The sequence below is a fragment of the Gordionus sp. m RMFG-2023 genome, chromosome 3 (assembly GCF_954871325.1).
Source record: "Gordionus sp. m RMFG-2023 chromosome 3, tfGorSpeb1-WG-v2, whole genome shotgun sequence".
Lineage (NCBI taxonomy): Eukaryota > Metazoa > Nematomorpha > Gordioida > Chordodea > Parachordodidae > Gordionus > Gordionus sp. m RMFG-2023.
In genome coordinates, this window is record NC_088777.1 from 23893563 (window position 1) to 23913187 (window position 19625).

Consider the following 19625-nt stretch of genomic DNA (forward strand, 5'->3'; position numbering starts at 1 on the left):
ATTATATAAAAAAATTTCTTTCTCTTTTATTTATTAAAAAAATAAGCATTTTTTTTATTTGCTTCTCCAATGCTTATTTTTTAATGGCAAGATGTTCTCTTTATTTATTAAAAAAAAATAAGCAATATTAAATTTGCTTCCCTCATGTATATTTTTTTAACGTAGTAAAAATAATAGTAACTTTTTTAAAGTAGTAAAAATAATAGTATTTATAAATATAGTAAAAATAATAGTATTTATAAATATAGTAAAAATAATAGTATTTATAAATATAGTAAAAATAATATTAATTTTTAACGTTATATATTAATCTTTTTAACGTTATAAAAATTATATTAATCTTTAATGTTATAAAAATTATATTAATTTTTTTAACGAAGTCAGTTTAGTTTATTTAGCATAGTACAAAGATTATATTGAGTTTATTTAGAAATTTTGTAAGAAAAATTTCAAGGGAAGCAATGCTTCCCTTGCTTCTATGGACCCTTCGTCACTGGGTTTGGTATAGATTTTGGTAATAAAGTATTAAAGGTTTAGGTTCAGTTTAGATTCTCTTTAATAACAGTTAATACATATTTAAAAACTCGTTTCAGGTTTGATTTAGCTAAGACTTAAAAGCTAAACCTAGATATGAACTAAAAAGATTTCACAAAATAACAATTGTTGAAACAAATAAAGTCATACAAAAAATACAAATTAATTGAATTGTATTGCTATAATTTTAATTTTGATTATTTTTAAAATCTCGCATAAATTTTTTGAACTCTTTAATTGTCCCATACTCTATAAAATAATGATTTTAGAAATAATTCTCTACAAAGTAATTCTCTACAAAGTAATTCTCTACAAAGTAGTTCTCTACAAAATAATTCTCCATAAAAGTAATTCTTTTAAACCATTCTCTATAAAACCATTCTCTATAAACGGTATTTTCTATAAACGGCATCTTCTATAAACGGTAAAAATACATTCTCTATAATTGTTTTCTCTATAAATGTTTCTCTATAAATACATTCTCTATAATAATTTTTCTATAAAGACGTGGGAACTCTTGTTTGATATTCATTTTCTTCATTTATAAAATACATAAGAAAACAACTTAAAATATAACATTAATAAATACATAATTTAAGGAAATTTTATTTAAATTCTAAAACTTTTTGATTGTTAATATTTAACTTCTTAATATTCCTGCGAAAAAAATAGTACATAGTCCAGTATGTTTCAATTAACCCCAATTTCAAATAATACATCTCCATTTCTTTTTTTAAAATTTATTATGTTTGGTTAAAAAATCATAATTATAACCTGTGCCAAAATTTCTAAAAATCATTTTAAAAAAATTTAACTCCAAATATAAGTACAAAAATTATTGGATATCAAAACCAACATTTCATAAAACTAATATTTATATTGATCAAAATAAAATAGAAATTTTAAAAAAAATTTTCCAGCGTTTAAAAAAACTTTCGTAACACCTGTGGGGTATGATAAACCCAATTCAATCATAAATTGCTCATATTTTAAAAAATACTGAAATAATTAATAAAAATTTTTGGATATACATTTGAACCTGCCTAATTTAAGCACAGTTGGGACCAAGATTTTTGCCCAACCTAGACAGTTACTCAATTTATCAAGACTTTTTACTTTAAAATAATACATTTTACCATCCTGCCATATTTTTAGTTTAGCAAAAATAAAATTATGTTCAAACATTTTCAAATTTTTTTAATTCATCAAAGTCATGAGTAAAATTATGATGTATTATATGCTCAATAAAATAAATTGCTAATAATTCATTTAAAACTTTTGATTTGATAAAACAAAATACTTTTACATAAAATAGGCTATCATTCATTATATAATAGATATTATAAAATTTATTATCATCACTATTTCTATAAATATTTTATACAATAAAATTTAAAAATTTTCAAGCAATATTTTGAAAATAGGCAGTTTTTGTACATAAAAATATTGTATATAACCGATTCGCATTCAAACAATTTCAAATGTTCATTGATTTTGTTCAAAGGCTTAAATTATTAAATTAATTTCATTTTTAAATTGGATATAAATACATTAATTCAAAGAATAATTTAAATAAAAATATATTGCTTTATAACCAAATTAATAATTAATATTTATGTTTTCTAATGGATATATTCTTCCAGCTAATCATTCTTTAAGTCTTTTTTACCTGTTTGGAATGTAAAATATCAAATTATTATATACTATCTCCAAGATAAAAATAATTTTATTTAGTTTGTTGATCGATTGATTTTTTATTTAACTTAAATTGTTATTATAGCCTTAAAATAAATGATAACTCACAATGATATATAAAAAAATCTCATATATATTGTACATATCCCGATAAATATATAAAAATAAAAAATTTTTTGGAATTATGTAATAAATTATAAAAATTATTCAGGACACACAAGTAAAAAAAAAAAAATTCTTTATGCTAATGTAAATAAAGTTTCAAAATAAAAATTTGCAATTTGGATAAAAAAAAATTGAATACATAATAGTGACAATATGTATCTTTGCTAATTTAAATAAGTTTTAAAAATAAAAATCCGCATTATAGATGATAAAATTAGCATATCCTCCAACAGGGAAGTTAAGTTCCCAAAGTTGGAGGGACACTTAACGGGCATATACTTGGAAAGACTTGACCATTATTTCTCTCAAACAATTTTATCCGACTCAGTAAAAATTGAAACATTGATGAGCAATTTATTTGATGAGCTATACGATAAAATTAAGTCATTATATACTAAGAAAGATATCAAAGATTATAAAATTAATTAAAAAATTAAAATTTTTATTACCCAGTCAAGATGTTTGGATATTGACTGGGAAGTTTAACCTTGCTTCACAAGGTATTAATGAATATTTTTTAGATTGGTTTTTTAGATAGTCTAAATTAAGTAGACAATGAAATTTTATTAATGATGATCGCATAAAAGAAAAATTGAGAACATCTAGTGTAAATGACAATATAAAAAATAAATTAAATAAAAATATTAATTACACATTAAATGAAATGATTGAAATAGGAAGAAAATTAGATAGTATTAACATTAAATCAGAAAGTGACAATGTTAATTATGTTGTTAGTAGGGATAAAAATTTAATAAAAATAATGACAATAATAAAAATAATGATAAGAATTTAGATATCCAAAGTATTTCTAATAGGAATGAGACCTAATTATTATTCGAAGCAAAATTTTGACAGTAAAAATAGAAATCATTGATAACAATTTTAGTAATGTTAACGACAACAGGAATAGGAATTTTAGTAACGTTAGAAACAATAAAAATTATAATAATAACAACTATAGAAATGATCAGTATAATAATAATAATAACTATCAAAATTACCATTATCGGTATAAAAACAGCAACAGAAACTTTCATAATAATAATCATCAATCTTATAACAACAACTATGGTAGGAACAACGCCTGGTTTAATTATAATCAGAGGAGGCAGATTCAATGTGACGATCAAAATCATAATAATTACCGATCTTACAACAACAATTCAAGTTATGAAGGAAACAACAGGTGGCATAATAATGATAACCAAAGAAAGCAAATCGAATATGACGATCGTAATCGGAAGGATTTTAACCAAAGAAAATAAATCGAATATGACGATCGTAATCGGTGGAAGGATTTTAATTAAAGAAAACAAATCCAGTATGATAATCAAAACTTCTACGATAGCAATAATTGTAATATGAACATTGAAGAAATTGGGGAAAATAAAGTTGACACTGCCAAAGATAATAAAGTTGACACTGCCAAAGATAATAAAGAATGATTTCAATGTCAACAACATGGCTGAAAATACAGAAAAAGGTGATGACAGTGCTTTTATGACTACTTTGAAATTAAATAATATTACTACTACTACTATGCAGGTCGACACTGGATCAAAATATACCATCATACCTCATGATATGGCTAAAAAAATTGGTATAAGAGAAATGAAGAAATCCAGTTTGCGGCTTATACAGTCTACGACGGAAACTTGATTAAAATCATCGGGACAACTCAGGTTAAAGTAAGTTATGAAGGAATACGCGTACGCAGGAATTGGTCTTGGGGGGGGGGGATAATAAAATTTTTTAAGAAATATTATTGTTTTTTAAAAATATCAAGCATAAATTTATAGGACTATTAACTATTTCTAATACACAATTTTAAATTAATGTGAATTATAAAAAAATTATATGTAAAGAATCACTTAAATGACCCAAAATAGAAATTTGAATTTTTTGAGCTTTAAAATTTATATATAAAGTATAAAAAATTTAAATGTTAGAAATATAAATTAATACACAAAAAGCTTAGGGAAAAATTGTATTTTGTATGTTGTATATTTACAATGTAAAATCCAATCTTCGTTGATATTGAGCTAATTTTTCAATTATCTCATCCTTGCTTGTTGTCAAATGCCTATGAATATTCAAAAGATCCAAACCTTTCAATCTACTTTCAAAGGTTGTACTTCTTGGTATGTTTTTCAGAGACCTGCAGGTCCGGCCCCCGGGCCGGACCGTATGGCCGCGCCCGAAATTTAAAAAAAAACACCCGGCTGAGCCTGAATTTTTTAAAAAATACATCTAGGCCGGGCCTGAAAATTTTTTTTAAAAAAATATCTAGGCCGGACTGTATATTTTAAAACAGCCTATATTTGAAATCGTTATTATTAGCTATAAAAATCAAAAATAAATATAATCTATTTTTAAAAAATCCGGGTCGGGCCTTAAAATTTTACTTTATAAAAGGCCCGGCCGGGCCTGAAAATTGAGTTTAGCCGTAAAAATCTTTAAAAAAATCCGGGTCGTGCCCTGCAAATGGTACCTCTGCAGGGCTCTGTTATTCTTCTTAAAAAAGAGAATGTTCTCTCATTAGTTTACTATTTGGAAGAGTTGCTAATATATATAAACCCTTTTAATACATTGGGAATATAATCTAAAATGTGTTTGAAATAATGCAGAGCATCCATAGCATTTTTTGGGACTGTATCAACCATAGTTAATCTTATAAACATAGTTATTCAGCTAATAAGGCATCATAAGATACTTTAACATCTTCATGATAAAAATCCAACAAATATTTTTTTTCTATCACCATCTGAAAAAGGATGGGAAGGCTTTTATGGAAATAATATTTGCAGATTGGTAAGTACTGCATAATGAATTAAAAACCATTCATTTATTTGGTTTATAAATGTATTTGTATCTAAGATATACTCTTCTACTGATCCTATATTAATGTTTTCTATGAGCTTGCCTTGCTGCAAGTCGAGTGAAACAAATATTAAACACGTATAGCTCTGCTTTTGACTTAACAATAACTTATAAAACATGAAATTCTTCATAAACATTAGCCCTAATTTCCTTGAATTCTAATAAAATGCTCTCGGCTAATCTCATCTTCTTAATCAAGCCATCATAATACATAAAATAGTTGTACATTCTAATGAGAAAAAAAGTTTGGAATAAGCATTGAATCCAATAATTTTCTTGCTTCTAAGGAAAAATTTCTTTCAGGCCATGTGATATGTCAGTAATAGCAAATAATCGGCTCTTCTAACTCCATAAAAGCTGTTACTGCTTGATGGCGGAGACTCTATCTCGTTGGACAAGGTTGCAATTCCTTTCTCCCTGTTGGACAATTTCAGAATAATTATTATTTGACTAGAAATTTAAAAATGGTAGATAAATATTACGCCACTAAAAATTTGAAAATAATAAGATAATATAAAACTTAAAATCGAAATTAATTGATAAACTTAGTTATGAATGTGATAATAAATGTAATTAAATATATATTTAATATGAGATAGGAATAAATATTAACAAATATAAATTAATATGTACTGTGTAAATTTAATTCAAAACATTTCCATATTTATTAATTTATTTGGAAATAAAATTATTTGACTTGTAAAAATTTGTTAAAATAACATATTTATATATTCTTATCAATTTTTACAAGTTAAAAAATCAATAAACTTATTAAAGATTGTGAATCCAAATTGACTAGCGAACCAATTAACAAAGTAAATGTCAAATTACATTTAAGATGTGACGCCCAACATAAAATAATACCACCAAGACGTATACCGTATTCAAAGATTGATCTTGTGGGCGAAGAACTGAAAAGATGGATACACGAAAAAATTATTGAGCCTGTAAATGATGTGCGATGGGCGAGTCCTGTAACCGCCGTATACAAAGATGATGGCAGCATCAGGTTTTGCGCAGATTTTAAAAACACTATAAACCCAGCTCTCGAAGACTTTAGATACCCACTTCCACGTATAAATGATCTTATAGCTATACTTTCAGAAGGAAAAAAATTTACCAAAATCGATTTCAAAAATGCTTTTCCAAGTTCCGATCGATAAAAATAGCAGAAAATTTTTGACTATATCTACACATATGGGATACTACCAATTTATTAGACTTCCTTTTGGGTTGAAAACTTCATCTGCTATATTCCAACAAATTATGGATCAGATTTTCGGTGATATGAAAGAAGTCATATTTTATATTGATGACTTATTAATAACTGGAAATAACGATGAAGCACATTTAAACAACATCAAAAAGGTCTTTGAGAGAATATTATCGTACGGGTTAGTACCTAATTTCGCCAAAAGTGTATTTTTAAAAAATAAAGTTAGGTTCCTAGGTCACGATATAGATGACAAGGGGATTCATGCTAATCACGACAAATTTTTATTTAATTACAGAAATACGCGTAATGACACTACAGGAGTTACGCCGTCTAAGTGGATGTTCAACAGTGATATCAGAGTGAAATGGAACTTATTGAGACCGTTGGAGGAGAAGGAGAATAAAATAAACGTTACTTTACCACGAAATAGAACCTTCAATACAGGAGATTTTGTTTGGTATAAAGTACAAGGGAATGACACGTGGGACAAAGGGACAATTAATTTGAAGGAAAGCGACACTATGTTCCAAGTCTATACAGAAAAGCGTATTACAAGGAAACACCTGTACCAATTAAGAAAGAGAGAATGCTATAACACATTTGCATACCATGACTCTCCTAAGAAGGACGGAAGTGAGGACAAAAATATTAAAACTAATTATAAAAATATTGTAATACCGACACCCTAGACCGATACGAAGTAGACAAAACCTGTTTATCTAAAAGATTATATAACTTAGTATATTAAAACATATAAAAATAAATTAAATACTAAAACATGTAAAAATAAATTAAAGACTAAAACGCAAAAAAATAAAAAAATAAATAAAAATAAAAACGCTTAAAAAAATATATAAAAAATAAAAAAACGCGTTGATTTATCATCCTTTTATTATTCTAACATCCAAATTTGATCTCTCTAATTATTCATATATTCCGAAATCCTATTTAATAATGATAATTTTACAACTGGTGATAATAACAATTTTGTAAAATTGACAATGACGACGGAGATTGACAACAAGCCTACGTGCTCGGAATGATATTATCAAGCCAACGATTACAACGACTATGAATGACTTGAACAATCAAAATAAACCACCATTTGAACGACAAATTTTCGACGACAGCTCAGATGGATTATGGGAAGGCTTTTCAGAAGAAGGGGAATGTTGATCGATTGATTTTTTATTTAACTTAAATTGTTATTATAGCCTTAAAATATATATTTAGTTTAAATTGTTTTTTTATAATACATATATATATATACCTTATTTTATATTTATTTTTAGTATCATTTTTAGTTTTAGAATAAAATTATTATAAATAAAAAACCGTTTTTCTCACCACCGTTATTGTTATATAACATAGTTGAAGACTACAAAAGAAAAAATAGTAAATGAAAATTATTAATATTTAAATAAAAATAAAAAAATTAAATTAAGTAAAACGATAGTTTATTACGTTTTACGACATGAGCAGTAGATTTCAATAATATTATTGGTTAAAATTATCTAAATTATAAAAATAAAAAAAAATAATTTCATGACAAAAGCTTCTAGTATTTTGAGCATTGATAAATATATCTAAATATATTTATATTTTCAGAACCCCCATCAAATTTGCAGTTTAATGATGTATATATCGAATAATAATTATTTAGTAAGATTATGGTTTTAGAGCTATGATTGCCATTGGTTATTTTTATTATTTTATTATTCCATCAAAATATATTTTTTGGGGGATTTTATTAATTTACGATTGGTTTATTTATTTTATATTTTTATGTATTTTTTTCTGGGAATTTTTAATTTATAATTGTTACCTTTTTTACATATTTTTCTCATTATATATATTATATATACATATTAATTTTTTCATTATGAATTTTTTTAATTTTAATTTAATTGTATGCTCAGATAATATGTAAATAGAAAATTAGCTTATAAGTAATGGTATTGTTAAAATATAATTCATAAAAGTATGCAATCTAAGTAAAACCAAATTAGAAAAGGTAAGTGTAAATATCTAAATTTTCTACATCAATATTAGTAACAAATCTGAAAATAGATAAAGAACTCATGTTCTACAATAATATTGGTATTACAAAAGGTCATCTTTTCAATTCATAAAGATTTTTTATCCGATTTGCCTTGCCCTTTACGAGGTTCATCTCATTTTTGTTTTAATTCAAAGAATATTGATCAAATTATATGCTTAAAATTATAACAATCAAATTTTTTTTATGTCCGGCTTGTTAAATTTTTTATCCGGTTCAATTATAATTTATCAAAATAATTTGAACTTATATTTTAAAATTAGGATTAATATAAAAAAAATTATATATAAATTCTATCAATAGTTCTCAATATTAAAAATATCATTCAACAAAAAAATATTTTTAAAAAATTAAAATTAAAATTAACCAATCCTATAACAAATAAATAAAAAAAACCAATGTTAATTATGGCTCTAAAACCATATCTACCCTATAAAATACAATATATATTATAATTAATACATGGATTAATGTTTCAAATAAGGATAATTTCGATTTTATAGATTCGTCTGAAATTGTCAAGGTATAATATAAAGTCATAGTGGAGAGGTGAACGACTTATACTAGTAAATATTTTGGGTTAATAGGTGAAGAATTGGTAAAAATAAATATAATAAGGAAATTTAACCTTATGTATAATAAATAATATATTATGGCTATATATTCAAATTAAATGTTTATTTTTGGAAATTTTTATTATAAATGTTTAAATGTTCACAAATTAAACAATTTAAATATATTTTATAATATATACCATAAATATACCAAAATGGATTATTTGAAATGTTTTTAGTTATATAAACTACGTATATGTATAAATGATTAAACTAATAATTCATGAAATATACCCTAATTCTATACAAAGGGTGTAAGTTGGATTTATTAAATCCACATATTTATAAATTAAGCTATAATTAAGATGAATATGTCAAAATTCTATCGGGAAATATATATTAAAAATTAGGATATTTCAACCGTACGATTCGATAAATACCATGGACGATAAAAAATATCAAATGTCGATACAATTCTGTTGCATAATATAATTTAATATCATAATATACAAAGTTAATTGAAGCTTTAAACTATGACTATTTACATATACAAAAACATTCACTAAATAATATATTATTTTATTTCTACATTCGAAGCCTCAAACCATCAATTGATTTACCTTAAATTGATTTACTAGATATATATATATTTGAAGTTTTTGACTTTCTATGAACGCGATAATTTTACTTGTTAATAAAAATTACTTTTTTAACGACTTGATATATATATATATTTGCGTTTTATTTAAATAACTAATAAAAGAATAAATTTAATCGCATTTTTATTATTATTTGGAGATATCTTTATTATTAATTCTAAAGCAAACGAAACCAGACTTACATATTCTTATCCTATTACTTATTCGTTTTAGCGCAACCAGACTTACATATTCTTATTCTACTACCGATTCTTTTTAGCGCAATTATTCTTTATTTGCGTCAAATTCAAAAGAACCATTCGATAAATACTCTAGCTGGATCAATGCCAGAAATACGATAATTGTATGAAGCTGAAGATCGATAAATTACATCATAGGAACTAAGAAGATATAGACATTGGGCTTATTTAGAAAAAAATAAAATGAATAAATATAAAAAATGTTTATATTTATTAATTTTAATTAGGGGATTTTTATAGATAAAAAGTTTTACTTATCACTTTCTGTTTAACATACTAAAAGTCAAATATTAATTTTAAAATTTTATTTATGTGTGATTTAAATAAAAGTTGTGAACTATGAAAATTCGTATATTTTATTACGATTAAAAATTTGCGAGGATAATAAGGACTGTTACATTTTTGAAGGACTTTAACATTCTAAATTTGTTAATCAATTAAATATGCTCAATTTCTTATAATTTCTCAAAATAAAATACTATAAGTTTTTATCAATGAAATTATTTCATTTTTAAAACTTTTTTTAAATTTTATATAAAACCTAGGGCACATGTAGGGAAAACCCATTATACCATCGCCCTGCACTAGTCTGCAATATGTAAAATCCTAAATTATTTATAGTTATAACTTATAATTTAAATTATATATAATATAATATTTTTGTTTTATATTATATATAATGTAATCAATAATCGATTAATACGAATATATATAAAAAACTAAGATTTCTACTAGGTTATTAAAAATTTCACGTCAAATTTATTAGCGACCACTTGAGTTCAAATATTTTTATATATTTCTTAGCTTCAAATACTTTCACGGTAATTTCAAATTTTTAGCCTATCAGAAAAACCCATGAGAATTACATGTAACAGTATTTTTAAATTACATGCACAATTATATCCATAAACTATACCCTATTAGCTTGACTTAATTTAATTATTGAAAATTTATGCCTCCTTTATAGATTTATTTTTTAAGATGTTTTATAATGTAATTATTAACTAAATAATATAGTTTGCTAACCATAACATAAAATATGTTTATGTTTAAGAATGTCGCTCCAGGAGCGCCGCTACATTTGGCGGGAGCGTCACTATTTTTTAAAACTCGGAATCGGAAGCCAGCTCTTTTTTGGGATGGCTCCTCCGCTCCTCCGCTTCTCTAATTTTATTATATAAATTGTTTAGAAAAAATAATCTTAACTAATATATTTGTTGAATAAAATAAAAATAATATATATTTAATTAAATTCATGAAACTATTTAATTATATTTTTTTGTTAATCCTAGTTGTTATTTAAAATTACTTGTGCCATTTTTTAAACTCAAATAATAAGACATATAAACCATTGAAAACGTTATTAACAGATACAAAAGATAATAAAATGCATGAAATAAAGCCATTTTCATCCTAGAAGAAATATTTTTCTTCCAAAAGAGGTGGAATGTTAGAGGATAAAAGCTTTGAAATTGACAAAGATCTTCAACTTGTGGATATCAATGAAATCTTGATTAGAAGAGCAGAATGTTATGATTTCTACCACAACATTTACGTTGGTGCCTACCACAATATCAATCAATAAAAGCTTAAGAAAGTAGAAGATTTATAATTATATCCCAATGCTCATTCTAAGGAATAAACAAAATATTGCTAATATAATTTACAAATTGGAAAGGACTTATACCTTTAAACTCTTAGGAATGAAAATTTATTAAAGATTATAGTCAAGTAATATTATGGAGCCTTTGGCAAAAATCTTGAAGATCCTTGAAAATGATCTTCATATGAATATGGGTATTATTTCTAGCAATTTAAATTCAAATTATTTTTGTCAATCACTTGTAGAATCTCTTATATGCCACATAATCGCATTTTTAACCGTTTATCAGGGATTCGAACAAAGAATATCAGTTCGGTTTAGGCTAAAGGTTCAGGTTTGGTTTGTTAAAGATAAAAATACCGATTCGGTTCGAACCTCTAAAAACCGGTTTGAACACTTTTGTATACAGACCTACATTCAAATTATATGTTTTATTATGATATTTTGATTTCATTGAGTTCTAGAGGGTGGTTTCTTTTCTAGTGACGCGCAAGATTTGCTCTGTTGTACCCCTTAATAGTTGTGTCACAAAATTTTGATGTGTCATATATAATACTATATGTAAATAATTGATATATTGGATTCAATTTTTATCTCTAGGCATTATAAGCTTAAAAATACCTGGCCGATTTCGGCCCGTTAAGATTTTCACAAGTTATCCGGCAAGTTATTTGCCCGGCCTATCTAAGCACAATAATTTCTTTCACTAATTTCATGGCCCGGCATAATTTTCCAAAAAAACTTTGCCCGGCCCGGTAAAATTTTATGAAAATCTTCGACATGATATTTTTAAACAATATCTGGCGATTACATTTTAAATGTCTTTATCTATATCTAATTTTTACCTAATGTTAATAAAAGCTCTTATATCTCTATTTCAGTAGCGTCACTAGCCTTTACAATCTGAGGGGGCTCAAAAAATATTTTTTCAACATTTTATTTAAGTTAACATTTTCAAAATAATTTCTTTTTTTCTCTAACATTTTAAGTTTCAATATTTTCAGGGGCTCTTCAAATTTTTCAAGGAGTTGGAGCCCCTATCCCCCCCTCCCTAGTGACTTTATGTTCTACTTTACAACTACTTATATTTATGATAAATCAATTGTTTTTCTGTATTATAAGTCTGCAATGAGTTGGTTCTTAGCCAGCCCCTCCATATTCGACCATACTTTTTCTAAAATATTTTCAACAAAATACTAAGAAATAAGCATGGAATTTATTTACAAATATTATTAATCAAAAATTAGCTTTCAAATTCAAAAAATATATCAAAATTTTGATGTCCGGGCTCTTAAAATTAACCCTATTTTTTAATCTGACAATTTTTCAGAAACATAAAATATACGTTAATATGATTCTAAATTATATTTATAAAGTTAATGTGCTGAGAGAGGTTTGGTCATAGAATGATTGGTCCTATTAATTATTGCATATTTATTTTTTATTTTGATTAAAACAAATGGAAATAATTTCAATGAATATTTATTTATTAATCTAAAATATTAATTTTTTTAATATAATATACTTTAAATAGGGTATGACTAAATACTGAATTGCTAAAATGATTTGCTAAAATGAAATAATGAAAATTTTTAAAACTTTTTTTAAAATATACTTAAATTATTTTTTTATTAAATGAAGGATACTGATTAAATATCATATATTGAGTTAATATTATTATAAAAGAATTATTTTCATAACTTATTAAAACATAAATAAATTTTTTTCAATTTTAAAAATTAACAAATATATATCCGTAAGAGGGCGTTATATGCGTAAATATGTAAGCATCATTTTAGGAAACCGGAATAATGATTGGATAGCGCTTTTTTTATATTTGGGTATATATACATATGAAAAACCTAAAAATTAAAAAAAAATTTAGATTTCTTTGATGTTTAATTTATGAGTAGGTTTAGAATAGTAAAATAATGGAAATTTTCTAAGGTAAATATTGCTGGCGTTATTTATCAAAATCTCTAAATTTTTGTTTTAAATGTGTATTTACGTACTAAGCATTATCCTAAAAAATTTTTGAAAATAATTTGATTTGACCGATTGCCGAGCTTAAAACCGACCACTTACTAAATATTCGATTGACCAAATTTACTAGTAATATAATTTGAAAAATGTTGATTTTCGTTTTATATGTCTATAAATACGTGTAAAACATAATTCTAAAAAATATTTTAAAAATATCGTGATTTGACGGATAACCGACTCGTAGCCCACTCAATGACTAAATAATGAATTGCTGGCGTTTTAAATCAAAATATATTAATTTTTGTTTTATATGTGTATATTTACGTACTAAGCATTATCCTAAAAAATTTTTTGAAAATAATTTGATTTGACCGATTGCCGAGCTTAAAACCCACCACTTACTAAATATTCGATTGACCAAATTTACTAGTAATATAATTTAAAAATGTTGATTTTCGTTTTATATATCTATATATACGTATAAAACATAATCCCCAAAAATATTTTTAAAATATCGCTGGTTTTAAGCTCGGCAATCGGTCAAATCAAATTATTTAAAAAAAATTTTTTTAGGATAATGCTTAGTACGTAAATATACACATATTAAACAAAAATTAAGATATTTTGATTTAAAACGCCCGCAATTCAGTATTTAGTCATTGGGTCAATTACGAGTCGGTTATCCGCCAAATAGCGATATTTTAAAAATATTTTTTGGGATTATGTTTTATACGTATTTATAGATATATTAAACGAAAATCAACATTTTTCAAATTATATTACTAGTAAATTTGGTCAATCGAATATTTAGTAAGTGGTCGGTTTTAAGCTCGGCAATCGGTCAAATCAAATTATTTAAAAAAATTTTTTTTAGGATAATGCTTAGTACGTAAATATACACATATAAAACAAAAATTAAGATATTTTGATTTAAAACGCCAGCAATTCAGTATTTCGTCATTGGGTCGGTTACGAGTCGGTTATCCGCCAAATAGCGATATTTTAAAAATATTTTTTGGGATTATGTTTTATACGTATTTATAGATATATTAAACTAAAATCAACATTTTTCAAATTATATTACTAGTAAATTTGGTCAATCGAATATTTAGTAAGTGGTCGGTTTTAAGCTCGGCAATCGGTCAAATCAAATTATTTTTAAAAAATTTTTTTAGGATAATGCTTAGTACGTAAATATACACATATAAAACAAAAATTAAGAGATTTTGATAAATAACGCCAGCAATATTTATCTTAGAAAATTTCCATTATTTTACTATTCTAAACCTACTCATAAATTAAACATCAAAGAAACCTAAATTTTTTTTTTAATTTTTAGGTTTTTCATATGTATATATACCCAAATATAAAAAAAGCGCTATCCAATCATCATTCTGGTTTCCTAAAATGATACTTACATATTTACGCATATAACGCCCTCTTACGGATATATATTTGTTAATTTTTAAATTGAAAAAAATTTATTTATGTTTTAATAAGCTATGAAAATATTTTTTTTATAATAATATTAACTCAAAATAAAATTATATATTATATGATATTTAATCAGTATCCTTCATTTAATAAAAAAATAATTTAAGTATATTTTAAAAAAAGTTTTAAAAATTTTCATTAAATAAAATATACCTAATAATATTTTGATTGATTTATGATCGATTATGATTAATTGCTTTTAGCAATTCATTTTATCAAATCATTTTAGCAATTCAGTATTTAGTCATGCCGCTTTAAATATACTTTATATTTTTTTACAAAAATTCCTAAAATTTTTTCAATCTCTAAATACAATTTTAACTAGCGTAGTTTTTGTGTATTGTGATATTATCAATAAATTAATATACTTAAAATCCTCTATTATAGTATTATTACAATACCAAAAATTTTTTTTTTTAGATCCTCATTTCTCTGGTGGGCCAACTATAACCTATTGTTGGACCAACGTACCCAGAGCATGGCAAGATTAAGCCAAAAAATATTTTTCCCAAAATTTTCTAAAAAAGTATAGTTTCTGTATAATATATATTAACTATTTTAAATATCCTATATTTTGAGGATTGAAAAGATGTTTTGTTTATATTAGTTTAATATTATTTAATTTATTAAGGTTTGAACGAAAAGTGTCCAAACCCACCATGGCTCTCGTCTATAATTCAATATTTTTCGAAAAAATAATATTTTTATAAAAAAGTGAAAATTCCAAATTATTTTCTTAAAAATATAATAGAGCCAATAAACTACAATAAGTGGACCTAAAGATCTCCAATAAAAATTATGGGGAAATCCCCATTTAATAATGTTTTCACTCTCCCCCTTAGCAAAATCCTGGTTATGCCATTAAAATAAACGCCAATCTTTTAGAATTTATTTAAATATATATTGTTTTAAATGAGTGTATTAATTTTTAAAAGGGGGTGCTGCACTACCCAAAGTACTTAGCTAACGACGTGCGCTAATTAGCCTCCCTTTTCACGGCTAGGGATAATTAGTAGCAGATATTTTTTTTCTAACTAGTACAATTTTGTACTTTCACTTAAAAAATTAAATATTAGAGATCTAATCTAAATAATTGACTTTCATTATATTAAGTATTTTGATTTGATTTAGTAAACAAAATAATTATTAATATTTATTAATACAAAATATATTATTAGTAAATTACAATCGATGAGATGATTTAGTCTTTTATATTTATGAGAAATAGGCATAAATACAGCAATCTTATTTTCTAGTTGTTCTTCTCTCAAGAGAGACTTGGTCGATGTATTCATTATCGAGCTGAGTAGTCTGAGCATATCGCAAGCATAAGATCTTCATTTATGGGGGTTCGTTCATTGATAATATAAATCTGAGTTAATTACTCTTTATTTTGTTTAAAGCCAACCGACATAGGCATCAACCCTTGTGGGATCATGTGACCTAGCAGAGATCCGAGGCCCCAACTCTTTAAAAATAGTTAGGGCGTGAGAGCCGAACGATATTAAAGTCATGGCGATTATGGGTAGGAATATAAAGTTGGTAGGTAGTGATGGCGAATATTTAACGAGTTTATTTGACTCAGAGTCTATGAGAGCATCCCTATTTATATTGAAAGGGGCAAGAGGATCAATACACGAGAAATCCCAGGTTTTGTGTTAAATATATTAATTTAAATCACTATTTTATTTTAAAAAATAGAGGAAATTAATTTTTTTTTATTAGCCATCCATAAATATCTAATAATATAATTAAATCCTAATATAATTAGTAACCACTATTTTACCACCTTTCAAAAGTGACTTTTAACAACATTAATATTTTCACATTTATAAATAAAATTATATACGATATGAAAATGAAATATTTAAAAAAACAAATAAGAATTTTTAATTTTAAATGATAACATACATGGTTTAAAAATAATGGTGAATTCCATATCAAATCAACCAAGGTTTCAATCCGACCTCTTTAAATTTTTCTTAAATATTGCATACTGATAATATATACTATAACTAAGAAAAAAATAAAATTTTACCTTCCAACACTGTTTACCCGCTAAGATATGGGCGTTTAAAGCGCAGAAAAATGGTACATTTTTGACAAAATGTACCTCATTAATTTTCAAATATCTCGATAAATGTTAGAGAAATAATTTAAATTTTATTATGTAGCTTAATAAGAGTTCTTTAATATGACATAAAAATAAATATAATAGAAATCTGATTAATATCGGAAACCGGATGTATAAAACCGAAAATGGCCATAGAAAAAAAAGGTATTTTTTTCAAAATATTTTTCCTGGAGATAGATATCACACTGCTTTATATTTGTACAAAATCTTAGACTGGGATGAACATGGGTTTAGGAGTTATGACTCTTTATATTACTAGAATTGATCAAATTTAGCAAAAATATTATCATATTTAAATTTAATGAGTAGTTACAAAAAAATGTTTATTTAAATATTATGTCTAAATGATAGGCCCTTATTTTTTTAATATTTTTATAAATTTTTGTGAGGTGGCTAGGATAATGGGCTTTATTTAACACTTTAATTAAAATTTTTTCTCGAAATTATTTGACAAAATAATTCTACATAAATTTATAACTTTATTTGCCTCAAATTGTATAATTAAATATAATACAATCAAAAATTTATATTTAAAATATATAATATATTCATAAAATTTGAATAAATTTTGACTTTTGTTTTCGCCTAGGGGAATAAAAGCATGGAACTTTTGTGTTCCAGAATTTATCTTTGCTCTCAAAAACCTGCTTTCAAGATGATTTTCTTATTAAATATATTAATTATTTCTCAAAAATATATAATTCACCCCATGGATAGTATTTCTTGTATGGTTAAATAAATCTATTGTTGTCAATATTTGATGTTCATATGGGCTTTGCAAGCTTGCTCGAGCTACTAACCATTTAGTAACGCCTCCTAAACTATCGCAGGGACTTTTACAATTTGCGGTTTCAAAAATGTCACTCATCCTTTTATTCCAAAATTATTTTCATGATTGTAAAGATTAATGAAGTCTTTTTTATTTTTTTATAGGGTTATTGCCCCATCAGAAAACAATAAATTTTAGCCACTCTATCAAATATTTATTTCAAGAAGAGAATTTGCGTCAAATAATATACTTTCTTTTAATTTTGAAGAAACGGGGCAAAATTTATTGTTTAATTTTAATTTTAGTAGATTATTTTATGTTAAATAAAATATTTAACAGATTTGCCAAAGTAATTTTGGGACCAAATTTAACTAGTGTTAAATAAAGCACATAATTCAGCCACCTCTCAAAAATTTTGATATAAATAAAAAACAAGTAAGGGCCTATCATTTAGACATAATTTTTAAAGAAACATTTTTTCATAACTACTCAACCCATTACTGGTTAACAATGTATATATACACCACCTCCTTTATATCATTTTTAAACATAGTGTTTTTATTTTAAAAAATAATAAAAAAAGGTTTTTATATAGTAGACATTGTACCTCAAAACTGGAAAAGTAAAATATGAAAAAAAATTTTTTTTATGTCTCTAGGAAGCCTTCACACATGGCGAATTTATGTGGTCTAAAATGCAAAGTCTTCTAAGTGATCTCACGAGCATATTATGAAATTATTTCGATGAAAACTAACGTATATGATATATCAATATTTATCAATCATTTTTGAAATTTTAAATAATTAAAATTTTAATCGGTAACCATATAAAGTTGACTGGTGCATATATGCACCGTTAACCATCTATCAGTATAAATTATTTTTAAAAATTCAAATAAATCAAATTTAACATAATGAATTATAATTTTTTATATTATACTTAAAACTATTACCATTACTAAGGAGGGGGAGGGGGGAAAGGGGGATGGCTCGAGCCCCCTGAAAGTTTTTTAAAAAAAATTTTCAAAAAAGGTCTTTTGGAAATAGTTTTGAGCCACCTGAGAATCGAATAAGATGTTTATTTTATAATTTTTTATCTAGACCTAATTATATGAAATTATTTGCAAATATTCGGTTCATAAATATTCGAAAATTAAAATTATACATAAAAATTTTAAATTAACCCTCTTCCTTGCTGAACATTTTTTTTCTTATGCACCTGTTTTATTCAATCAAAATTATCAAAATAATAGATGACAAATTAAAAAATCAAGATTCTATAAAAATAAATATTTAATTTTTAATTAAAATTTTTAAATGAATCGTTTCTAAAATGACTTAACAAATGACGGAGTTTTACCTTCAGATACTGCTGGTGAATTGGAGATTCATAATTCAATTTATGATGACATTCCAGAACCATCTACTACAAGAAGCTATTCTGTAATTTCTCGCCATTTAAAATGGAGAAAACAGATATGTTATATTCTACAATCCCTTTCAATGAGTAAAATAAAGATATAATAAAACCTGAAGAGAATCTGCATGTTAAAAATCTATCAGATATATTTATTAATTTTCGGCGAAGACTTATATTCCCTAATTGTAGATCAAAGTAATATTTATGCAAAACAAATGA

General features: G+C 24.8%; 1 protein-coding gene across 1 annotated transcript in view; it reads right to left on the reverse strand.

Annotated features, from left to right (window-relative positions):
* Positions 1 to 2031: 2031 nt before the first annotated feature.
* The window catches only part of LOC135927338 (uncharacterized), a 44484-nt gene continuing 26890 nt past the window's right edge, over positions 2032 to 19625 (reverse strand). The window contains exon 4 of the mRNA XM_065463304.1: positions 2032 to 2203. Within this exon, the coding sequence (XP_065319376.1) occupies positions 2189 to 2203 (15 nt within the window). The 3' untranslated portion in view covers positions 2032 to 2188. The remainder of the gene's footprint in view (positions 2204 to 19625) is intronic.